The sequence below is a fragment of the Hemibagrus wyckioides genome, linkage group LG07, assembly GCF_019097595.1.
Source record: "Hemibagrus wyckioides isolate EC202008001 linkage group LG07, SWU_Hwy_1.0, whole genome shotgun sequence".
Taxonomy (NCBI): domain Eukaryota; kingdom Metazoa; phylum Chordata; class Actinopteri; order Siluriformes; family Bagridae; genus Hemibagrus; species Hemibagrus wyckioides.
The window spans coordinates 23,504,878-23,531,643 of NC_080716.1; the positions used below are offsets into that span (position 1 = coordinate 23,504,878).

General features: G+C 35.4%; 1 protein-coding gene across 2 annotated transcripts; it reads left to right on the forward strand.

Annotated features, from left to right (window-relative positions):
- Window positions 1–2,376: 2,376 nt before the first annotated feature.
- On the forward strand, window positions 2,377–25,638 carry vax2 (ventral anterior homeobox 2). 2 transcript variants are annotated; one of them, XM_058394167.1, is made up of 4 exons: window positions 2,377–3,314; window positions 6,603–6,790; window positions 16,363–16,599; window positions 21,443–25,638. In XM_058394167.1, exons 1-4 carry the CDS (start codon window positions 3,074–3,076, stop codon window positions 21,485–21,487), a joined length of 711 nt encoding a protein of 236 aa, XP_058250150.1. In that variant the 5' UTR covers window positions 2,377–3,073; the 3' UTR covers window positions 21,488–25,638. The 2 variants fall into 2 exon arrangements, with proteins under 2 accessions (XP_058250150.1, XP_058250149.1); XM_058394166.1 differs by lacking the exon at window positions 21,443–25,638 and having other exon boundaries at window positions 16,363–20,072.
- The last annotated feature ends 1,128 nt before the right edge of the window (window positions 25,639–26,766 follow it).

Sequence of the window (26,766 nt, forward strand, 5' to 3'; positions counted from 1 at the left end):
ATCGTATATAACGTCCGTCCTTCGTCGTTATTTACTAAGATTAATCGCTATCGGGAAATGCACCCCAGACTCTGATTTTTCTCTAACTTTAATTCTTGTAAATATTTAATTTTGTAATCTTTTTATTTATTTATTTTATAAATTCGGTAAACTTTTTACAATCTCTCACATTTTAACTCACCATTGCAGCTAATACTGCATATTTCATGAAATGTAAAATGGCTACTGCACACACACACACACTATAAGTGTACACACACAAAAGTGGACATTATAAAATTACTTGTTGGGGGGGGGCACCCATACGTTACGACATGAAAATATGTGTATGCATAGATTCATGCATTTATGTATTTATGTACCGTTGACATTTGAGAATAATTCCTATTTTAAGTAATGCTTAAATAACGAAACATAATTGTTTATTGTAATGATGTACAATTGACGCTAATGTTTCATGAAACGTATGTGGATAGTCTCAATTATTTTCCTTTAGTAACAAAATGCACATATAAAAGCTGTGGTGTAAATGATTGCAGATGTTTTAATATATATTATGTACAGCAATGTGATAACCAAAGCGCACAGTGCTGAACGAATGTGAATACTTGGTGATTTGTAAGAAACATTTATTACTGTGTTTTGATTACAAGAGAAAACAAGTCGTCTGGATAATATTTCTGAAAAGTCGCTCTAGGTATGAGTTTAACAGTATATGTTTTCTGGAAATGCTTGCTGCAGTGCTCTAATGTTAAAGGTACCAATTTCAGATACTTGTAGCTTAGGCTATTCTTAATTCCTGTGTGTCATTCATTTTATTAACTTAATAAAATTACATCATTCCTCGCTGTTCAGGTACAAAATTTTAAAGATTTTTCTCACGGCTGGAGAATGGGGTGTAAATGGTCCTGGCAGTTGCAAATCAAACAATTTTAATATTAAAATAATATCCCTTTCTGCTCTGGACCTTTTGGCCTGTGTCAGCCATGACACACTTAAAACTGTGAACCGTAGCCTAATTCAGTGTTGGGTGAGGTTGAGGTTGCTATGTGGGTGGGCATAGCATGTGGGCGCTACATAAGAAATGTGACATTATTTAGTTTACTGGCAAGATAGTAATGCATCTAGTAGGTAGCTAAAAGAAGAATTAAAAAACAAAATTGCGCCAGCATTTTACCGTTACCGTTTTCTATAAACTATGTCAGTTGTCTCAATTCAGTGATGAAATAGAGGGAGAGACCGCGACTGTGTGATTGACTGTGTGAACCAGTTGGAGTAGTTGAAGCAAATTAGACCTCTCTTGACTGTGTTGTCACTTTGATGGAAGTCCTCTCTGGCTTTTTGACTGACGGGTCCATTCATTACATTCACAGTTTAATTTGTGCACAGCAGCTGAATTGAATAATAAGTCAATTCAGCGCTCAGTGGTAAACACCACGCAAAGTGGGAAAACTGTAATTATGTCATTGCGCTTGGTCTGTAATGGGGCTGCGATGGCGCATAAAGGAGTTAGAATTATTGTGAATTGGTATGAACTTTTCACTTAGTACTCCTGCTATATTTGTGCTTGAGTATAGCTATATATCAAAATATCACAACACTGACCAATAATCGGCGCTGCATTATGATTCTGAAGGATATCAGAAATGTCTGACAAAATATATGATGATGATGATGATGATGATTATTATTATTATTATTATTAGTAGTAGTAGTAGTAGTAGCAGTAGTATCATCATCATCATCATCATTATTGTTATTGTTATTATATGATTTCGTAAAATACGTCAGGAAAATAATTACATTTTAAATACTCGGTACAAGAGATTGGAAACTCTTCATAAAAAATCATATCAGCATATATTATTATGTCTTAAATCCATTGCAAAATCACACTTCAGACAATTTCTTTACTCAGACTGATTTACACCTTGCATTTAACTCCCAGCCTTATTGGAGTGGAAATAAATTTACTGTTCACTGCCTTTCCGAAAGGCAATAAGCCACTACGTAATTATCCTAAAGCACTGGTGAAAGATTACGCGACGACTATAAGAAATAAATAACCTACATATTAAACGCGTTTCAAAAACATTATTATGCAACTGTTTCAGTCTTTCAGAACATCTTGGTACAAGCATCGCACAAAGACACAGGATTATACAAAACGCTTAATCCGGGTTTCCCCTCTCTTTAACACCAGTAATCTCCATCGCGTTCACTCCTCCTTCTCCTGCTAAACGTGCCCCTACTACAATTTGTTTACCAATCAACGGTTCGTTCATGCACTGACAGGAAGTTGCGTAGCAGCTCATTGTCAGTTTAAAAATGTATCCTGTCACATATTTCCAAACATATCTTCTGCGTACAGTTAGGTGGTTACAAGGAAAATTGTGTTGTTACACAAGTAGCAAATTTTACTCGACTGATATTCGTTTCATCTCTAATTGAGAGCAAAAAAACCTATATAGCTTAACAAGTGAAAAATATCCGCATCCTTTACCTTACCAAAGAGGCTATGCTGAGACCAAATTCATTATTACTAAAAGAGGGGAATAGGGGAACCTGATTTGAGCACAGACGACATCCAGAGGCAAAAAAGTGAAATTTGTATTTGTTTTTGTGTGTGCATGTGTGTGTTTTGTGGAATTTACCACAGCCGTTTGCACTAGGTCTTTTCATTTTACTCTTCCGTGGTTAAAGCAGTGAAGCACCTCCCAGTGGCTCTGTCACTGACCTAGCAAACTCTCTGTATATATACACCGGGCTATGCACTTTTGAGGGGGCTGAATACTGCCCTATAGCTGAGGGTCGTTTCGTGTGTCCGTAGGGCTTCCTTCCCCTCATGACCCTCATTCTTTTCCACACTTAACTCCATGAAGGCTGGCCTACACTGAACATGTCTAACGGATCCGGTAGGACCTGTCTTTCCGTGACTGGAATCTGATTGGATGTGTTTCAGGGACGGATTCCCCCATTTTATACCAAGTAGTGACAGATTTCTTGGTGCCCGCTGAAATAACAGGATTCATCGGACAAATAAGCTTGAATAAGACTGCTGCACCTCTGATACATGTTTGACCAAGCTAAGAGTATGGGCGATGGAGTCACCGAGGACCGAAACCACTTTGGACCCAATTCGTTGCGCCGCGACCGCGGTGGAGACGCTAAAACTCTGGCGGAAGTGGGAAGCCGCAGTTCCGGCGACGCTCATGCGGGGACATCCGCGTCCACCCCGAGCTCCTCCAGCGAGGACGGACACGACAAACTGTTAGGAGTGGACCCTGACTACTGCCGCAGGATTTTAGTCCGAGGTGAGGGGTCAGTTTTACAGGGACAGGAGTAACAAGCACTGCATAGTAAAAAAAAAACAAAATTGAAATATGAAAATAAGCATTATAAATGTGAAAATAAATCGTAGAATTTTTTTTTACATGTATAGTCTACCGCCGGAATAGTAGCCTTTCTAGATATAGTGCTGCGTTACAAAAAATGTCATCAATGTTATATTTTTAAGCAATTAAGGCTACTAATAGGATATTTCTTATCTCTCTTAACCACGTACTGGATATATACATTTCACACAATGAAAATTAAATAGGACTATATATATCACATAGAAACTAAATATAACTACAGCACCAGATGGTGCAATCCTAAATTGAAATTAGTATGGAATGAAGTAAGTAAGATAAAATCTTCAGAATATTTTCGTTCTGCTTATCTGGAATGTATTTAACGCCATGGCCCAGAATGCTTGCTAAAATTGCATGTATTATTTTTCATGAAATGTATGGTTATTCTTTTTTAAAAAAAAATATTATTATTCCCATACGTCACTGTCTAGTTTCTAGTTTCCAGTAATATCTCAAAACAAAGAAAGTATCTTATAAAATTAAAGGTTTTTGTTTCTTCATTATTCGTATATAATAAACCCTACATTTACACTACACAACTCTTCTTCTACTTCTTAATAATAATAATAATAATAATAATAATAATAATAATAATAATAATAATAATAATAGATTCGAGCAATAGATTCGAGCAATAGATTAGAGCATTACTGTACTGGTAGCCACTTTTTGTGACTTGCTTGTTTACAAAAGCTCGAAGCTAATAATAGGGCACTGATATTACATTTGCAACCGTATTACCAGGCACAAGCAAGCAGTAACGTACAGATGTATTCCTACACATATGTAATACATTTTTGCTTTTCTAAATAAAAATACGTATTTACTGAACAATAAGGTTTTATGGTAATAATCTGTTAACCGCTGTTTTGTTAAGGTCTATGTACACGAATAAGTGAACGCATGAATGAATGAATGAATGAGTCAATGAACGAAAGAACGAATGGCTGAATAATTGAATGAATGAATGAATGAAATCAAAGTAGGGGAGAGGGGGTAACAACCTAACATTTTTTCTGTAGTTTGTGGAAAAGTACTCAGGTTTTTTTTAAAAGGAAAAGAAGAGAAATGAAATGTTAGAACTATCCCTGTTGTAACATGTGAGAAGTATGTTGTACCTTGACCATATGATAGCTTAAAATCCCCCTCTAACAGTTTAATCTGATTTAAATAAATACGTACCTTATGAACTATGGTATTATGTCAGTAAAATATTTATCTACCTCATTAATAGGAAAATGAGACAAAGTGTGTTTATTTATCTATTTTCTTAATTAATTAATTTGTGATTAATTATCTGTCTGTGAAGGCTATCTTTGAATTAGTTTAGGCATACATGATCCTTTCATTGTTTTACCCACCAACTTTGGACACAAGCCACAGTAGATGGCAGATGTCGTCTAAAGGTACTGTCTAAGTACCTTGAGGCTAAGTATCTCCTGATCTTCTCTGAAAACTTCCTGATGATGAGAGAAACCAATAGAGTACTTCTCCATCATTCTTGCCTCCACATTTTTTATTCAGTGTGAAATATAGACCATCGCATGACAGCAATGCATCACATACAACAATTATCTTATTGACTTGCCCATACTTTGTATCCTGCATTTGACAAAACAGCAGCAGGTACACCACTGTCTGTTTTCCTAGCCTGTTCCTCATGCTACATTTAAATAATAATAGTAAACGGTGTGAATTTACATGGCTAACTGCAGAGAATAGTACAGTTTTTAAATAGCAGGGCATGTTCTAAAACAACCTTACAACATTCCCCCTGCACACAACTTAGATTCCAACATGACTACTCAATTCTGCAATCTATATGAGCTATATAGACTATGTAGGATTAGACGTGAGAGATTATAGATTAAAACTATACTAAATTTTCCTCTTTTACAATTAACACTAAACACAGAGCTGGAAATTAACATTTATGTTAAATTTTACTTTAAAAATTTTACTTTAAAAATTTTACTTTGTGCTGGTAAAGTGTTGGTATGGCAACCAGTAAAGACAGGATGTTTCGTACCAGTCTACATGAAAACTACTACATGAAGTTTGTGCCCTGTGTAGGTGATTATTATTGTTATTATTATTTTTATTTTTATTATTTAATTGTTATTATTGTGTCTGCTGCAGCAATCAGCAAAAGTTAACACAGGTTAGTGTAATGCACGTTTAATACGCAATGGTAATTTAAACACGATTAGTGTTTGAATAAACGTGATAAAACGGTCCGACTGGATGCTGGTTGCTTATTTATATTCATCGCTGTGGAAAATCGCTTATAAAAACAAGAAACTTTATGCCAGCAATCCCCAGGCTAACGATCACCCCCCAAACACACACACACCTCCCCGCAAAGCTGCAGATCGAGCGCGTGAGAGCCAGGGTCATAAAAAGGTCAGCAGGTCCAGTGCTAATGGGAGGAGAAACATTTAGGTGTTGGAAATGCCCAAAATATAATAAAAAAAAATCTCATCTATCAACACAAAAATGCCGAATGTGCCAATAAATGGTTCTGATATCAGAATACTTCTAAATGTGTATTTTGATGTGGTTGCCAGGGGGACAGTTAAAAGAGGTGAAGCTTCTGCCCCCAAGCATCACACTGTCGTTTATAGATAATTATTCATTATTTTTGAGTTGTTTAAATTTGAGAAACCACATATTCCAATGCTCTAGCACAAAAGGCTAGAGCAGTTTTTCAAATGCTTTCATTCTCTCTCTCTGTATGCACGCGCTTAAGTAAGCATATACGTATATACATATACGCGCGCGCGCGCGCGCGTGTGTGTATAATAAACCCTTTTCCTTGCATAGAAAGAGAACAAACATCAACAACAAAAAACAAACAAAACAAAAATAAGTATGAGTACTTTGTATGTTTCTTTTTCTGATTGGATTTAAGATATACTTTTGAAATACGTGTCTATTTATTTATTTATTTATTTATTTATTTATTTATTTATTTATTTATGTATGTATGTATGTATGTATGTATGTATGTATGTATGTATGTATTTATTGTAGTAGGATTCATCTAGTCTGAATAATCTGACTTCATAGTCTGACTTAACGTTTACACTAATTTTTGAAAAAATCTATTTTTAATATTTTGACGAATTTAACGAATAATTTGTCAACACATTTCTAAAGGTCTGTAAATGTATTTTGATTCCTCAGATGCTAAAGGCACTATTCGTGAGATTGTTTTGCCCAAAGGCCTGGACTTGGACCGGCCGAAGCGTACGCGCACCTCTTTCACGGCCGAGCAGCTCTACCGGCTCGAGCTTGAGTTCCAGCGCTGTCAGTATGTGGTGGGGCGAGAGCGCACGGAGCTCGCCCGCCAACTGAACCTCTCCGAAACTCAGGTAGGACAGAAAACAAAGCCGACTTTGTCACCTCATCATACTGAAGGAAATACAAATTTCAAACTTCATTAGATTACCGATAATATAATAGAAATAAAATAGTTTCAGTTGCACTGCCGTAAAAGAAATGTTTTTGTGATGATACACTTCTTATAAACCTTATAGAAATCTTTAATTCTTCGGCTTTGTCGTTGTTGCCGTTTTCGTCGTCGTTTCTTCTTCTTCTTCTTCTTCTTCTTCTTCTTCTTCTTCTTCTTCTTCTTCTTCTTTAATCACTATTATTATTATTATTATTATTATTATTATTATTATTATTATTATTATTATTATTATTATACCTAATAAAACACGTAGTGAAAATATAATACACGTAGTGAAATGAAGTCTAGGAAATAAAAATAACCGAAGGCAAAACAAAAACAGAATTATCCCGCATTTGTTTGTGTTTGTTTGTTTTTAACTGTTATGCCTCGTGCGCTTATCAAATATAATTTTTTGTTTATGCAATGGCAAAATGCTGTGTTTTATTTAACCTTTTTTGAATTTCCTTTAGATGCCAATTTAATGTAAATTGATAGCTCTAACCTGCCAGCAATTATTCACCAGGAAAATTGGAATATAAAAATTCACATTTTCATTCATCCATTTTTGCTCTGCTTACACGGTCTTAAACGATGCTAGTGAAGTAGACTACAACCTATTTTATATGCTATAATAGAGACTTAAGTCATACAATGTGCACATTCTTAGCAACCTATTAAAAGTAAGGCAGAATTTTCAGTTAAAATATGTCAGCAGAAAGTAAATAATGTTATGTTTATGTTAAACCGATTAACTTAATTTATAGTATAACGGACATTATATTAATATCTAGATCCTGAAAAAGGCCAAAATCACTTTTGAGAGTAATATGACAGTACACAAGACTTTCACTGGCGTACTTTCGATGTATTAATCAATAAAAATAGCAGACACTATCAGTATAAATATGAAAGTACCTGGAGCAAGGTTTGAAGACTTAAAACTTGAGTAGTAGTGTTGAAAGTAACAGTTAGTAGGACATAGCTCAGTCAAAAGCGTTTCATATGATATAAAAACATATTTCGACCAATATATACAAAAGCATGCAAAGAGATCATTATTCAAATCTAAAACGGAAGTCAAACTGTAAATTTATATTTCAACCATTTAGATACGTCCATGATTAAAGTTCAGGATGAAAGTAATCAAAACATAATATCGTAATGAATGAGCTTCTTTGTCTGGAAATGCAGAATCGAGTGATATTGGCGTTTACATACTCATAATGTGCGTTCGCACAGTGGGCGTTATGTTGGGGACATTTATCATTCAATCAACAAACCAAACACACACACACACACACACACACAGAATAGTGTCTGTTAACCGCGCGCCGTCCACGCCTTTCCTACATTGCGTCAAAACACTTTTCTTTACATTTTCTTTGACAAAGTTATAAAGAGTAATTTTTAGGACTATTATTGAAGAGATCGATGAACCTGGATTTGATAAAATACAAAACAAAACAAATAACAATAGTTAACTTGGCCCACTCAGTCTAACTCCAAAGTAACACAAAAATACATTAAAAGGAGTATGACATTCTTCCTAATATCACATTTTTCAAAAGGCATTCACACTTTTCATTCAATTGTTGATCGTTGTTAAGATGTGGGAGTTCACAAAAAGATTTGATCTATTAAAAACACCCTACAAGTGAAGTGTTCTTTTATAAATAAACAGCAGTGTTTAAAAATATACGTATAGCTGTTATATTTCCACATTTTCACAAATAAGCACCCGACGACGCTGCTAATGGAATTAATTAAAAAAAAACAATAAGTACAAAATAAGCAAGCAAACGCAAACAAACAAACACTAATAAATGAATAAAGTACATTTACTTTATTAAACAGCACAATACAGGACAAAGTTCAGTATATATATATATATATATATATATATATATATATATATATATATATACACTGAACTTAGCCATGATAATAATTGCGTTTTCTTTTTCGTGAAGGTTGGGTACGTTAATTTGCTACTGTCGCTGTCCTAGGTGCTGAAACCGGGTTCTGACGTTTAAAGGTTATTTACTGCTTTTTAATAACAAGTTGCATGTGACATTTATAAAAACGTATAATTTAAAAATAACATGACAAACATTAACTAATGCAAATTATTGTGGCAAATAAAAGACGAGTAAAAAGCGTTTCGTAAAAAACGTTATCAATATCAATTTTTCATTGTGTATGATTATATCTCAATATTATCATCGATAATCAATAAAAGTGTTAATGGAATAGAAAAGATCTGAACAGATTTTTTAACTAATATTTTATTTCCACTGTTTGTTAGTGAACAGTACACCATGAACTATTTTAGATTCATATTTAGCTCACACAAAACAAAACAAAACAAAACAAAACAAAACAAAACAAAACAAAACAAAACAAAACAAAACAAAACAAAACAAAACAAAACAAAACGTCTCCCCCAGCAGCCTGTTTAAACAGAATTTCCCATTTTTACGTGGAATTAAAAAGTTTCTCCACCTACAGCCTTGCAAAGTTACTTCATGAAAAGTGAACTCTCGCCGATTTAATATTAACAGCCTACAGCCAGGGCCCCCCATCACTCAAAGATTTCTTGAATGCTTAATGTATGTACTCTGCTTTCCACAAATATAACAAACAATAATATAATGGTAGCCTAAAGAACATTTATTTGAGTCAACAATGTAAAAATAAGTTTATATTTAGAATTAAATCGATAATCAAAAGGTAAACAAAGTCAATACAAGACTCCTCCTTCTCAACTGATAAGACAGGAAGATGCACGTGTGGAGCCATCTCAGCACACTGAATGACCGTTGACAACTACAACACAAGTTTATAAAAAGCCTTCAATTAGCTTTAATAAATAATGTTTATAAAAAGCCTTCAATTAGATTTAATATTTTTTGTTGAAAACGCGTTTTCTTTAAACTCCCATATCAGTTTTCTGTAAGTAAGGAATGACTCCACAGGTGTCAAAGTTAAGGGGAAAACTAACATATTTACTAGCCACAGATCTACAAAAGTTTTTTTTTTTCCTAGAAACCTGACGTCTTACTTCTCTCACTCACATCATGGCTCTGGATTTTTCTACCTCTGCTTGTTAAAAGGATCTTTCAGATATCCATCTTAGAAATCAGTGATATAATATGAGTCAAAATAATTCTTCTTATTACTTTAAAACTTTCTTCAGTTTCAGGCGTAGCCTATTACTGTAGCTCTTTTTTTTCCTCTAATATACGCCGACGCACTGACTGCAGGCAGCTGGGTGCGCGTAGAGGGCTGCAGTAATTACATACACAGTTCACGTGCGTGAACGAGCGCGTCACATATGTTGTTTTCAACAGGTAGTGTAGGTAATTTTGGCACTTATTAAAATAAGAATAAGATAAAAAATCGCTTAGAGATTTAACTTTACTGGGGCACAACAGATCATGGGTCGACGCCCCTGCCTACAGCCTACCACCACCGCCACCACAAACAACAACAACAACAACTGAATAATACTATATATCTTGAATATTACATATAAAATATTGGATTATTAGGTCCGATATTATGTGTACGTAAACTGTAATGAAAAATCATAAAAAGCTTTCTAATAGAACCGTAAAGTCCACCTCATTCTTTCGAAATCTTAATAATTAATTTCGGCTGAAATTTGACAAAAATAGTTTGGTAGAATTTCTGCTTCACTTTCCCAAAATCTTTTCTCTGAACTCTTTCTTAAAGCATTCATGCAAAGCATTTCAGTAAATAAAATTTAAATTCCTAAAGTCGTCTAACATTTTTCACTTTTACCTAAATGCTCAGTATGAGTCCAGAGGAAATGTAGAGAGCAATTACATTTAAGATTTATCGAAATGGATTTTTAAATATACACGGGCGTTTTAGACAGGTTGCAAGTGCTGATATGCCTCCTTATTTATATTCATTAGCTATGGCACACTTCCAACAACTCGGTGCTAAGTGACGTCACTTGCTTAAAAACCTAGGAGGGACTAAGTTTAGACCTTTTCTTTCTTTTTTTTTTTAAACAATCGCGAATAGATATGACCTAATAAAAAAATAAATAAAAATAAATTCATTTATGCGTGTTATAAACTGTTGCCTATCACCTACTATGTTTATAGGTAAACAAAACGGGCTTTGGGTGTGTGCAACAAAACTTCCTGTTTACTTTCTGTTCGAATCCAATAACAAAGCGCATTTTCATTTATTTTCATTCTCTTATTTGTTCTGTTTAATCATTATATATAAATAAATATATTTTTTTTTACTTTTCATAAACTCTAGCGTTAGATTAAAATACCTTGTCAAACTTTGTCTCTGTTTTCTCCGATGTTTTGGACTGGTGTCAGTCAGTATTTGCCAGGCGTTGCCCAGTCATTGGACATCGGTTCGAAAAATTCATTAACTGATCAGTGAACCTCGATTTTTATGCCTTGAAATAGAGGCTTATTTGCTTAAAACTTTTATGCAATTGTCCAACTGTCTAAATTGTTTAATGCAGTTATATGGCAATTATATGCTTGTATATAACTAACAGAACGGAAAAACGGAGACCATATATAACATATAATGCACATAACGGTACCATGAAGCTGAGACGTTTTAATTGAAGAAATTTAAGTCGTCCACAGACATCTATTCTAGACTTCTACCCTATTAATATCATCTAAGATCAGTAAAAGAGAAGCAACCGTGATACGATTTTATTTCTCCATTTGGACGTCTGAGTTAAAAATAGAAAACCTTTTTTTTTTTTGCCTAAACTGAATCTGGGTGAGATACTCTGTGTGAGTATGTTTTCTAGGGTTTTCCGGAGAACTGATACAGTTATTGAATTCACCCACGCAAATCACCATACTTGCACAGGACGCATACCTGTCCTGGACAGGGACGAGTGAATATACTCTGGCATTACTCCAGAACATGGGTACTTCTGGGTTGCCACCCCAGCAGATGGCTCCCCGCGCCAGTGTATCATAGAGGGAAACCCGGATCAACAGGCAACAGTGCTTTACTGGGGACATATCGTGAAACAGACATGGAGCATTAATTATCTTATTGCCAGTGTCACGTTATTCTTTGTCATATTTGGCTATGCTCTCTTTCAAATGTAAATTGGTTTTAGGTTATACTGAAGAAACCTAATTTATTTGGCATTTTAGTATGCTGATACTAACTTATGTTAGTGTTATGGATAAATGGTTTCTGTAGCACATGATCAGCATACAGTATACACCTGTATTAGAAACGTGATATAGGAAGCTCATGGTATTTTATTAGGTTCTGCATGAACGTTTTCCAACTCTGATGGAATACTGTATAGGAATTTATGTTGCACATTTCAACTGACATAAATTTGAATGATTCGAGTTTCTTTCAGATGCTACTTTTGTAGTTCTTGACAGAATGTTTTTGTAAGATATTGGTGTTTGGCATTTGACAAGAAAGCCATTTGAGCTTATACTTTTTTTTTACTATGAGGTTTTGAGTGTCTATTAGTCTGTTAGTTGAACTGAACTGCTGTGAAGAGCAGACATGGAATAAATCCCATAGCCAAAACATGATTCTGTTACAGTTATTTGTTACACACAGAATCTTTACATAAAAATAGTATACCAAGACTACCTGTTAGTTTTGGAATCCATGTGTTGTCATCAGAGAAAGTTTATAGCATCATCACAGGTTGACTAATTCTGGAGTTTATATTGCAACTACCTTGATGAGAACATGATTTTCTTTTTGAACCTAAAGCCCTTTCCTTTTGTCTTAATCTTCACTCACTTTAATGGCATTTAAAACTACTAGTCATTCCAGGAAAAGCCCATGAAAAATTTAAAACACATAATTTTGTGATACTATACTTCAACAGACTGACTCAATATTTTATTGCTACCTAGTTGTGTAATTTTGCAATTTAATGACTTCTGCATTTCCTGGCCGTTGTTTACTTAGCTTAAGGAGAACTAGTGATTATATACAGATGGATGGCAAATGAAAAGAAACACCAGTGTTTCTGTAATGCTGTGGGAGGCAGTTTGCTGGCATGGTAGTTGTAAATATTCTAAAAGATAATCAGGTTGTTATCCCTTGCATGTACCAGAACAAATGTCACGATTTGTCATGTCTGAAAACTAGCCATACACGTCATCCAACTGGTGAGTCAAAGAATGCGTCTACTGTGTGCTTTTGTTCACTTTATTCAGTCCAGACAGTATCTAATATAGCTGTAATGTCTGTAAAAGGAGAAGACAGCTCAGACAGTAATTTAGAAACCAAAGAGAACCAAAAAGAAAGATGATTGTCTGAAATATATTTGAATTCAATCTAATTCAGAAACCAGGAAAACGTTTTAGACATAGGGACAAAGTTTAGTGAGATACAAGAATAAACTGCATTGGTTCTTTTTTGAGGATGAGGATGAATGAATGAAAGGCCATGCTATTTGGGTTTTAGGGTTTTAATATTTAACATAATTATATAATTGCATTGTATAACGAGTTGTTATAGTCAACTGCTGGTACAAATTCAGTAGTTGCTGGCTCGTCTTCAAATAGCTTATCCTCATATTTGAAATTCCCACTCCTACAGGAAACGTGTCTTGGTTCAGAGTAAATGTGCTCACACAGTGCATGTGTACAGGCCTGTCGTGTCATTCTCTAGGCAGTGTGTAATTCCATTACCTGATTGGATCAGGCAGAATAGAAACTGCTAATCCAGAAGATACATTCACCAGTGGAATTTCCCAGAATGTGTTTTACATGTCACACTCAGACCAGGCACACAGGATCAACACACTGACCTCTCTATGAACATTATAAACTTGTGTATTATACTGTATCCGTAGTGTCTGCAGATTGCTATGTTGTTAATTCGGTTTAGTCCCTTTTCATAGACTGCTGGTAGCTCAATAGATCTAGATCTACTGATCTATGTTGATAATTCGAGTTCTGTGAATTTAAATCCTGAGGTTGTCAGACAGCAAAGATCTTAACCTTCACCTGCTTCATAGGAGCCAACATACATATCCACATTTGTGCAGTGGTGGCTCACTGGTTGTAAATAGTGTGAAACTCTAAATAGGTCATTTTAGATAAATAAAAAAGTGAAGTTGCTGTGGCTCACTTGGCCTGTCTCAGACTTTATCACTTAACGCATAAAAGGCATCTTCTCATTCACAGCCCACACACTGTAAGCCTAATTACTTTATCTAAACATCAACTTTTCAAGCCACGGGCCTTTAGAGCCAAACCATATCAGTAAGTGTGGAGGCACAGAACTAATAATAGTCCAAGTGCTTTTGCATTTAGGCAGCTTATCGAGCCATATCTCCCAGCCCTTCGTTAAGACAGAGTTGACCCTTGGCTGAACCTGCTTCAACATGCCTCTCAGTAATACCAGGGGATGGAGCTAAGGATCAGGCCATGATCAGGTTGAGAAGTTGAGGAGTACGAGAAGTAATGGGGGGTGAGGAGACATAATGAAGAGCCATAAAAATTTAATGGCAAATTTTGTTGGCATAAGATTATAAGATATAGATATGAGCATTATAGAGAAATAACTGAAATAGTAGAAATAGGATATAGTTTCATTCTTAATTTCGAAATACCGCTGAGTGATGAATTGTCTGTTACCAATCACATGATTCTTACAGTATGATATGTAAATGGTGGTTAATGTACATACAGGTGGTGGATGTAAAATAATTTAATCATTAGTACATAGCAAGAACTTGTGTAACTAATTGAGAGCTTGGTCATGAGACGTAAGTGAAGTCATGGTAGAAAATCAATTCCCTGTTCCTGAGGACAATGCACTCTATTTCCCTAACCTGCATTGTCTACAAGGTGGCAAGGTTAGGATGCAACCACCTAAAAACTAGATTGTGTCAAGTTGTTTCACACGATATAAAGGTGTTGAGAGGCCTGTACAAGATGTCACAGAATAATCAACAGAATGTGTGGATTTCCACCCTTTACTCTAAAAGAAAAATGCTCCGAGCTTATACATTCAGGGCTTATTTTGTGTACACACAACATGACAGATGATTTATGAGCTTGAGCTCTGAAAGGTTGAATTTAGTTCCTGTTTTTTTATTGTGTTCACTGTTATTGCTTTTTTTCTATTTCATCTTTTCATACAATTCATGTCAATTCAGAACAGTGGCATGATATATTCTGTACAAAGTCATTCTATAGGAGATTGGGATATACATATGTGAGTGTTTCTGGTGATAGAAGAAATCCAGGTCATGCAAATCTCACTTTTGTAATCTCTGCCCCAGGGCTGAACCCTGGATCTCATTAAAAAGGATTTCATTCCAATAGTGTAGATGTATGATAGAGGAGATTTGGGCTGTCTATCATCATTTTCCTGATGGTTCTGCTTGGGTCTGGCTCTATGATATCAAATGTGGTTCCACCCACATCAAAGTCTGCTATGAATGAATGGTAGGCAGGGGGAGTGGCCAGAAAAAGCTATTGAGCAGGATTAGTATTTGTCTTGCAGTGGACATAGTATGCACCAAAATAACTGAAAAGGATGTATGTATTTAATCTCACAGAGCCCTCTTAAGATTCTTAGCTGAAATATACACTTGTATTTCAGACCCAAAGAATATGTTTGTGTTTAGATTAAGTCTATGGCAACAGCATGCTTGTGGGATCACTAGCAATCTCATTATCCAGGCACTAATGGCTGAGCCGAGGCCATGATCTCACTTCTCCTGTCTGCTTGTTTTTCTGTGGATCCCCACTGTGCTCTCTGTTCAGCTACTTATTTTGCACAGAGGTGCTTACTGGACTTATTGGACTATTCATTGTAAATACAGATTCCTTTTTTTAAAAATATATTAGATATGTAATTATGTGTGTGTTGTTTTTGTCATGACTCACACTCACAACTGTTGTGTGGCTTTTCATGTTAATTACATGTATATATGGAGCTTAATTTAAGTGATAAAATCTGCTGTTGCTTTGCTCTGAAGACTAGTATTTTTCAGTATTGCTAGATTCAGTATTCTTATTTTACTTCCCACCAAAATGACTTTTTTTTACTGGAGGCCAATGCAACGTAGCATGACTGCCCTTGCTCCTCCTCTCCATTTCCTTTAAATCTGAATTTAATAAGTGGAGGCAAAATTAAAATTACCCTGAATGCATTTTTCATGTCTGATTTTTTTCTCGGTTTTAAAGGTCATCTGCTGCAAAACACTATACATTAAATCAACAAGAGAATTAATTAACAGTGAACAATAGCAGGAAAGAGTTTAGCACTTCTAATCACCTTCCTGTCTCAGGCATCCTGACACATACAATTAGTCACTGGGAGCATGTTGGAGTGTGTGTAAATGTTCCACACGTTAATTTTCAATAATGTGTACTGCTGATTTATAATTAAATATGAATTTAGACTAACTGCTTAGCACATCTTAGCATTTCATTGTATCAGTTTAATCACTTTTTGTGTATTCCGCAGGTGAAAGTCTGGTTCCAGAACCGACGTACCAAGCAGAAGAAAGACCAGACCAAGGACTCAGACAAGCGCTCTTCATCCACCTCTGAATCACTGGCCACATGTAACATTCTGCGTCTGCTTGAGCAGGGGCGCTTGCTGTCAGTGCCTGCACCTCCTCCCAACCCACTGCTGGCACCGCCACATGCTGCCAATGGCTCACTCCTTGGAGGCCCATCTGTGTCCTCCTCCTCTTCTGGGGTAAGCAGTACAGGCACTTCTCCAGCGATTGTGGCCAGTAGTGGGGGAACGTTTGGCCTATCTCTATCCTCACTCGGTGCTACGCCACCCTCACCGAGGCTTGGGGTAGCACCCCCATCCCTTTTTTCTATGCCACTTATGAGTGGAGCTCATCATGAACTCACGTCGAGCTATGGGTGTGGATCATCAGCTTTTGAGCCCTATACAAGGACAGAGAGGAAAGATGGGGACTTGGGTGGGAAGAAGACAGTATCCTAAAGACTTGAATTACTAAGGAATGCGCCACATTTACCAAAGGGTGCAATCTGCTCTGTTTCTCAGCTATGGTGAAGGCTATAGAGGAAGGAGTTGATTTTCAAAAATAAAAAGTATGGAGAGATTTCACCTCCATTTTAAATTCCTTCCACTCCTAAATTGCCAAGCTGTGCTGATCATTTTTGCCACAGTAAGATAATGAAAAAAGGACTGCAGCCTCTGCTTACTCATTAAGAGTGAACTAAATTTAATTTACCACTTCTGCACCCTGTATTTAAGTGCCATCTTCTTTACAGGTGCTCATAGTTTTCTTTCATTCTTTTGATTCTCTCTCTCTCTCTCTCTCTCTCTCTCTCTCTCTCATGTGTGTGTGTGTGTGTGTGCGTGTGTGTGTGTGTGTATGTGTACGTACATTGCAAACAGCCTCAGGCTTAGTTTTTGTCTGTAATAGAAAAAAAATCACCATTGCTAATGTTATTGTGAGAGGCAAATACTGCTTTACGACAGATATTGTATCCAAATGTGTGTTAAAAAAGACAAATGAATGATCATATCACTATGTTTGGACCTGTGGTACTTTTTATGCTGCTCTTAACTGGTATTGTAATTAGGGGTAATTTTATCATCAATGTTTAGTTTACTCTTGGGTGTGCATGTAAGGGTGGGATTGTGAGAAACACACACAATAATAATGCCAAATTGTTGTGCTTTCTTATATGCTTAAATCTTCTCCCAGTTTTGTATATTTTAAGGATAGCGATTCACTCAAGTATATACTAGTAAATATTAGCCACCTATTATTATTGATAATTCAGTCATGTAAAAGAAAAATGGGAAGTTATGAATTAGGCATCATATTCTGTATGTTCACAGCATTGAGAAGCAGTTCAAGTTCAACCAAGATAATTTGCCTTTGAATGATCACAAATAATTGTCTAGCATAGATTCTGCAAGGATAAATCATCAGTGCTATTTCCCATACTTCTAGTTAGTAACTTGTTTCCAAATGTAGGCAATGCTATGGACTATTTAGGACTTATGTTTGTTAATCAGACCACAAGTTATACGTATTATTTGTCCATTATTGTGTAGTTTGCAGTAATAATTTATTGACTGAACGTACAAAGGATCTAAATGATTTTATTTACATATACACACATCCTTAAACAATATCTCTTTATTAACAAAGCTCATGGAAGGCATGGTAGCATTGTTTAACCTAATTCACAGTAAAATCTGATGGGTCAAAATACAACACTTAGCTGTCTGTTCATTCACTTTCATGTAATGATCTCAGTTCTCCTAAATCAGTGAAAGTAAAGTCTAGGGTTAGTCCTGGTTTTGTTTGTTGTATTGAACTACTTTCTTAGATGTTTACACCATTTTGATTGGTTTCTGAACCTAGAGCTTGCATCGTGACTCTGATTGTCATAGTGACTGATAAAGCAGTGGAATAAACCTCAGGAAGAGTCATCAAACTCTTTGCCATTTGTTCCATATTTTTTTAAGGTTTAACGCCTTTGGTAGCACCTCATTCATTGCCATGAAATCTAAGCACTTTATTTTCATATATGTTTACTTCTTAACACTTTTCTGTTCACTCCCGGGTAAAATGAAGTAGTATCCAGACATTTCCAGTGTTAGTTGTCACATATATCTCTTATTTTGTGTGGCTGGAAAGCCAGAGCTTTCTCTGAAGTTAAGAAGTCAGAAATCATTGAGTGTCACAAACAGGCGATGTCTCATTGAGCTGCAGGCTTAGAACATATACAGCCAGTACAAATCAATGTTTTTCTGTTATTTCTCAAAAGCTCATGGTCACACTGTTGCTACCATGAGTCTTAGAAACTGTCATGGCCAGAGTAGCCTATTTTTTTTATTGCTCCTGTTAATCTAAGCACTGAATCAGTGTTGGTTGATCTTTTAACTTTACTGGACTTCCCTACTGAATGTTATAATTTGTTTAGGGTACTTAGACGAGAGCTCTTTGTCTGAGAACCTTTGACCCTTGTAAATGAGGTAAATCTATTGAGGCTCTTGCCCTTTCACTACTGTTATCCTGTGTGCACCATATGAGTTTCCATACTGTTGTGAGACTGTTTTTTTTTTTGAATAATCACTATTAATAATTTACTGAATCCAATGTTAAATATCTAAAGCGGTTTTGACGTTTTCAGCACTGCCAGACTGCAAAACTAACCCTAGCGGTTTTCTCCTTTTCTTTGAATTCTCATACAATTTTCTCTTATTACATCCTGTGTTACATTTGTTTATGCCTCCACAAACAGGTAGCAAATTTGTACTGCTGTTATTTTTTTATTTTTATTTTTTGCTTGGCTTACAACTCTCTGACAGAGGAGTTTAGAGGCTTAGAGATTATATATACCAAAATCGTCTTATTGAAGTTTAATCTTTTTACCAAGGAAAGATTTTCTATTTGACACTCAGATACCCAAGCGTGTTGCATTTTAAGCTAAGAAAATGAATTAGTTTGCATTGTCATGTATTTGAGCAAGTGTATGTGGACGAGAGAGGAGCATTACAAGCCTGAAACAAAGTGAGGCAAAAGGTACAGTGCTAAACTCCTCACTTAATCCTCCTTTAAAATGCAACCTACTCATTTGTTTCAAACTTAAAGTATATTTCTTTACACAAAAATTACACTGTGAAATCTACGGCAAAGCCGAAGAACAAAGTAACTAGGTACAGGAGAGGTCTACATGTACGTTTCCACGCTAGTTTGACTGTAATGTAAACTCTTTCTGGTTTCTTGTTTGAGATATGAGATTGTGTGAATCAGTGTTCTTGTACTTACACAAGCCATAAACCATTTCTTGACAGTAAATCTTTCTGTAACCATTAGTCAAAACATAAGTGGCACCAACTCTTTTTTTAAACAAATTTGAAAAACTATTACCATTAACCATATGTAAATATTCCATATGAGTCTTTGCACAGTATTTTCATGTTGGTATTGTGTCATCTTACAGTGAAAAAGAAAAAAAGTAATGATGGAAAAAAGAAGAAGAAGAAAAAAAGCCCTTTATAAAATGCTTTACATTTGTTTGTCACATTAACAGTTTGCACTTATTTAAAAGGAATAAGTTTTTTTTGTGTGTTTTTGGTGAAAGAGCAATTTTGATGCTCAGGCTATGGAAGCCAAAATACTGTATAATATGTATATGTATTTTTATTCATATGAATATAAATATATGTCTATGTAATTTGTCTTTGACTATGTTTCATTTCATATGCTTCTTTACATATGCTACATGCAATTTAACATACAGGAGACATTAGTCACACATTAAATATTACCTTGAATTCATATGAAAGACATTTTTACAAAAATTATTTACAGCTGGGAATATATATATATATATATATATATATATATATATATATATATATATATATATATATATATATATATATATATATATATACAGACACAGCTGTGCAGTTTTGTACATTAAGTGATTTCAGAATGACTCTCGAGCAATAGTAGGATTTTAACTCATCATCACTAGCACAGAATCCTAACCACTGAGCTTACCACTAGCACTTACCACATATTCATATAGGACCATGAATGTATATGATTCATATATGACCATGAATATATATTCAGTCCTCTATAAGACATTATCATTTAATATTTGTGTGTGTTAAGTGAAAATCACAAGGTTACCACAATTTATGAATGCTATAGCTCGATTTCATCAGCAATAAAAGAGTCATTTAATTCTTTTGCTGAAAATGGTTCATACAGCATGCCTACATGTAGCAGGCCTTAATAGTGTATGAAAAGCTGTGTGTATGTGTGTGTGTGTGTGTGTGTGTATGTGTGTGTGTGTGTGTGTGTGTGTGTGTGTGAAATGTGTAATGTATACAATCACGTTTTACCCAGGAACATAAAAAAACATATATAAACTCTGTTTTAAAAATAAACCTTTTATTATATGTTCTGTCAAATTTTGTGGGAAAAGGAAAAACCAATATTAAAAATAAGAAGAATAATATAAAAATTGTTGTTGAGAATGAAATATCACATGTATTGATAATAATAATAATAATAATAATAATAATAATAATAATAATAATAATAATTATTATTATTATTATTATTATTATTATTATTATTATTATTATTATTATTATTATTATTATTATTATTATTATATGAATCCTGATGCTTAACAGCAGCAATAGGCAATAATTTTCGGGCATCAAATATATTAATTAACAGCATATTTGTACAAATAATGGACGTCTTTTCCAGCTAAGGTAGGAACACAACTTACGAAAAAACCCTTTATATTTTCTTTATGTAATTTACCAGTCCTTCCTATAGATAGTATAAGGTCATCTTCCACTGTCTATAGCAATTCTGTGAACACATAAAATTCTTTGTAAGGGGGCAACTGGGTTACTCTTCAAGAAAATTCAGGCCCAAATGGCCACAATATGTTTAACCACATGCATTGGTGCCCTCCTTCCTCTTGGAGCTGCACTCTCTTTCTGAAGCTTGCTGAGACAATCAACTCCAGGGTGCCAATTAAAATGATTGGCATCTTTTCTTCAACAGAGTGGATGGATGGGGAGAGTGAGCACTAAATGGGTGGCCTGGTGATTTGTGTGGAGCAGCTGAGGATAGGGGTGCAGGACCCGACAGCTGTGTCACAAATAAAGGTAGGCAACACCTTTATTTAAGAGATCTTCTATTATGTTGTACATTTATCCAAGATAAAATTAAGAGAGAATATTATGCAATTCTTCAACTTAATTTGCAGTCAATATGAAATTAATAATTGAATTGAATAAGTTCTATAGTATATCTTTATGCAAAGTTTTTATTTTAGGTTTTATAGAAATTGAATTCATTTCAACAATACATTTATACCATTTCCTGTTCCGTGACTCCTTAAAGCAGGGAACTATTCAGAGTCTACTGACAAGTAAAAAATCCTTTCAATTGAAACTTGCATGCTCCATTTTCTTTTTTTTCATTGTTTGGGTTAAAGTAATCAGTGTTAAGCCTGTTGTGTTAGGTCTGGTTCTGGCCTCCACAGCTTTTGCCATGCATCACTGTACTGCTTTCCTCCCTCCCTTTTTTTCCTACCTCCTTCTCTTTTCTTCATCCATCCGCTCTCTCCCTAGTCCCTGTTCAGTGACCCTGCAGGAGGCCTCTTCACTAATTAGGGTCACTAATTGGGGGGTGATGGGGCTGGGGGTCCCTTCTACACCTGCACGAATCATGTGACCCACTGTGAGGTGCACTGGGCCATAGATCATCCACTGGGGCAGCCAGAATGGGGAGAGGAATTGGATCAGCTGTGAGGCCAACAGGATTAGTGGAAGAGAGACAGGGAGGACAAGGGGGAAGTCACAGAGGTGCATGAGCCAAAGGTGGGCTGAGTTCAAATTTGGCCCCCTTGGGGACTAATTGCAGGCTGACCCCTAGGGTTGATCAGCTTCCTAGCATGGTCCACTTTTCTCAGCCGGGGCGCGATTAAGCCTGCTTGTTTTGACATGCTTCACACAATCTGCTGACTTGACCATTAAGGAACCATTTGACATTCCTGGGAGAGAAGCAGGAATGAGGCCTCTTGGGAACACCTACAAAAAAGGTAAAAGGTGAAAGAAAAGTTGGGAAAGTAAAAAAGTTTAGCTTCAATGTCAATTTTTGGCAAGCAATTCACCAATTTGAAAATAAATTCGATATTAAAAAATGTATATGAATACTATTAGATAAGCACACTCAGGTTTAACATATTCAATGTTTTGATTCTACAGGAAGGAACAAGTAAGACAGAGGGTGAAGAAACAACCTCAAGGACCTCCACTCTCATTTACTCTGATTCATTATTCACTATTATTTGACTACGTTTACAGAATGAAGTCCTGATGATGGTGTTTGTTATTTGAAGGGAAAAGGTTGCAGATAAAGCTGAGAGCTTTATTTCCTATTTTCCTTATGTCATCTCAGGCCCTTTATAGCCAGATGGACCTTCATAAAGTGTGAACTGAGAATAAGAGACTAACAATTCTATAGGTGATTAGACAAATGCTTTCTCAAAAGGATCTCAGAATGATGTAAAGAGGGAATTAAAAACAAACAGAGCACTAAAATGAAAATGGTTTTGTAGGGTTTTATTAAATAATTACTCTAAAATAATTTAAAATCAAACAAAATTCTTATAGACTTCTGGAATTCTTCAATATTTAAAATATAATCTCCATCACAGAGCCAAGATTGAAATGTTCTGAGCTGTGACCTTACGTCGGAACTACACAAATAGGACCAGACCAGTTTCTAATTTTTAGTAACACATTATTTGTTTTGTGTATTGTTCTAAACATTGTTCATTATTCATAATTCATAGAATTGATCTATATTGCATATTCTATATATAAGAAAAAAACAATTACCCAGAAAATATTAACTATTCACTTATGGATGTATCACCCTCAGTTACCTCAAACTTGAATATGATTGAAAATTTAATTGCATGTAATCTGCTGTATCCTTCTGTGCACTTCACCATATTAATCTAAAAGTTGAAACATTCAAGGTACGCATTCAAGGACCATTCAAGCATCAGTCTGTTTATGGATCACTGTCCTGCTCTCAAAAATGTAGTGTGTGTAACTATACTGCTAGTTAAAACATTGTAGACAAATGGGGTGTTCCCTCAGTGTTTCATGCTTACAGGGCTGCTGTATAATGGCTTATAGCACCAGGATCTGTTGTATGGAGAGCAATGTACATGTCTGCTTGCTTCTGGTGTATTTGTTTTTATTACCCAATTGATGCTCTCTTTGTAATTGATTGTCTGTGAATGGTACTTTGAATGGTAATTTGATTGCTCTCTGAACAAATAGGTAACATTTGCCATCTTGTTCACCATCTTTGGCACTGCTCAGTGCTGGATTTGTTTTTAATATTGAGGTGAGATGACATAAAAACTGCCTGCAAATTGGACCTGACAGCACTAGATACAAATCCCCAATAAAAGCTTATCAGGGTAATTTACAACGCTATGTTTGATAGCGTTTATTCCCCCCCTAAGTTACAATTTTTATGTAATATCTACTGCAAACACTGCAGCTTTAATGCAGTCAGGACCACCTGTGCAATATAAACACACCAATAACCAACATCATAGGTAGCTAAGTTTCTCTTTTGTCCCAGGTGTTAAGCTCACTTATTTATTAGAACAATTGATCATTCATTTCCTACTTGCAATTACATGCTTAATTATTTATTATATTTAATTGCACAAAAAATTAACCATCAAATATTTTTAATTAAACACAAAAACAATACATTATAGATTATGCTACATTAATTATGCTAACCTAGATGGAAGCAATATTTAGATAAAAGCACTATGCAGATTTTAGAGAACAATTACACACAAAGCTTTAAATTCAACGCAGCTAAAGATCACCCAAGTATGGCCAGACATACTGCTTTTTGGCTCACCCAGATCAGTGCTTGAACCTCATGCTGCTGCATCATCTGAAAGGAAGACAGCTATGGTACATGTGGTCAAATTTATTAGAATGTCATTATTGGCTTATAACCATGCAGTTAATTTGGTGATGCTCTTGCTTTTGACCATGTTTTATCACTGAAATAACTACTACAATCAACTACAAATGTACTACAAAATGCTTGTTAGAAGAATTTTTATATGCAACGCTGAGTAAAAAAAAGGCAAATGTCTGATTAGATTAAATCACACAAGTAATAAGGATAAATTTCATATCTGCCAGTGTCTCAAGAGACTTCAAGAGTGACATAAAAGCAATATAATTAACAAAGCAGCTGATATGTAAGAGCATGAAGAATTTTTTAAGTCTTTTGTGGGTCTGTTCTTAATGTCTTTATAGGCCCTTGCATTATTGACATTACTAATGACATTGACATTACTATTACTACCTGTGAGGGTCAAAATACTGGTTTGATGTTTTTATCTAATAGGTAATACATGTCCCTGTCCATCAATAACTATGTTTTTTGCCCCTTGTTAATAATATCAACATGAAACAGTGAAAACATGGAAGAAATGATACTAAATTATTTCATTTCCTCATCTTTCAGTGTTGTCTCCATGTATATCTTACAGTAAATTTCTTATTTTAACTTCATGTCATGATCCCCGTGCACTACTGTAATGAATGCACATTCAATCTTTAGAATTAAATAAATGATAAACAGAAAATGCCCGCTAAGACAGGATGTTGTGGCAATGGCCTCTTCCTTTTCAGTGTAACGCTGATGTGAGGACTTGAATGAGGTGTGTAGCCAGACATTCTCTATAAAAAAACCTAGCATATTTCCCGCCTAAAGCCACCTCCTCGCTGCTAGACCTATTGACCCCAATTTTCACTTCCAATTTCATTCCCCCGCCCAAGGACAACTTGGTCTTTATGCCTTTTGCTTTTGTGCCATGTACCAGCACTCCCACACACTAACTGTGAATGTGTTTTGTTTCTCCTCATCTCTGTTCAGAATCAATTACCCTCCATGTCCCTGTGGACTTCATTGCTCTCCTTTCTAGGAGTAAGAAATACTGTGAACTCCTGGATTTTTAACTCATAGACACTGAAATATCATCTTGAGGTTTGTATCCTGTATGTTGTTCTGTGGTCTTGTCTAACTTATGGTCATGATGACTTTGTGTCTTGTACCAAAAGTTGATATGGGTGTATGCACCCAAACTGTAAACTATAAGCAGTGTTTACAATCACAGAAAGACTTAACTTTCAAGGACACACACACACACACACAGATTGTCATTCAGTATTTTAAATTCAAGAGTGATTTTATATTGCATATCATGTTACTTGTGATTAAATATATCTTTCCTCACTCTTTAACAATGTTTAATTGACAAAAGCAATAAATATGTTTATGGAAAAACAAAATAAATACATATTCACTGATTTGTTCTTAGTCCTTGTGTCCTTAAATACACTTGAATGGCAGACATATTTAAACAATTTATTTTTATTTTAAGCTAAGCTTTTACTGAGACTAATTTGTACCAAGTAATCAGATTTGTGCAGAAAATGTGAATAATGACCAACCACTTCAAATTCACTTCCTCTTTGTCCTTCATTTTATGCAGGGTTCATAACTTGCAGCCTCATTATTAACAAGAGGATCAAGCTCCCAACCTTCCCAACCGCTAATATACACTAACACACACTAATACACATACACACACACACAATTGAAATGAGCATTCATACATGTGTTCATCAACACTAACATACATAGCCATGTATAAGTGTGAGCATTCAGATCAAATATATGTGTGGACATACTAACTAGGAAACAAATTAGCAAGAGAGGGAAGGGGCAACTGAGGCACTATGTAAGAGAGAGAGCCAGACTGAAGCATCGGGTACAACTAAGGCCCAGAAAAGGAGGGAGGGTAGGAGAATGCTCTCTTTTAAACAAATGTGTGAACAAAAGCCTGCTCAAACTGTCAGGCCTGAGGCCTGGGGTGTTTACAGCTTCTGTATCTATAACCAACAAATCAAGCCTTCCCCCTTTCTTCCACCCCTCAGCCACCTCTCTTTATTAGGAACAGTAAATTAGGGCCCCATCCATCTGGGTTTTAGCACCAATTACGGTATGAAGCTGTCAGGCCAGATTAGGCCAAGTGGGTAGAACAGGCATATGAGTGACCTTTATTAATGAAAGATGAGGGAAAATGATTAGTGAAGAGGGAAAAGGTGTTAGAGACAGAAAATCAAATATTAAAAATGTTAACAATAGTATTGTTCCTTTGAATCAGTAATAAAATGTAATAATGATCCTGAATCATGAATTTTTGTTCTTTCACATTAGGTGTTATTTTAATGGCCCTGTCATTGTTCCCAGTTTATTTTGTT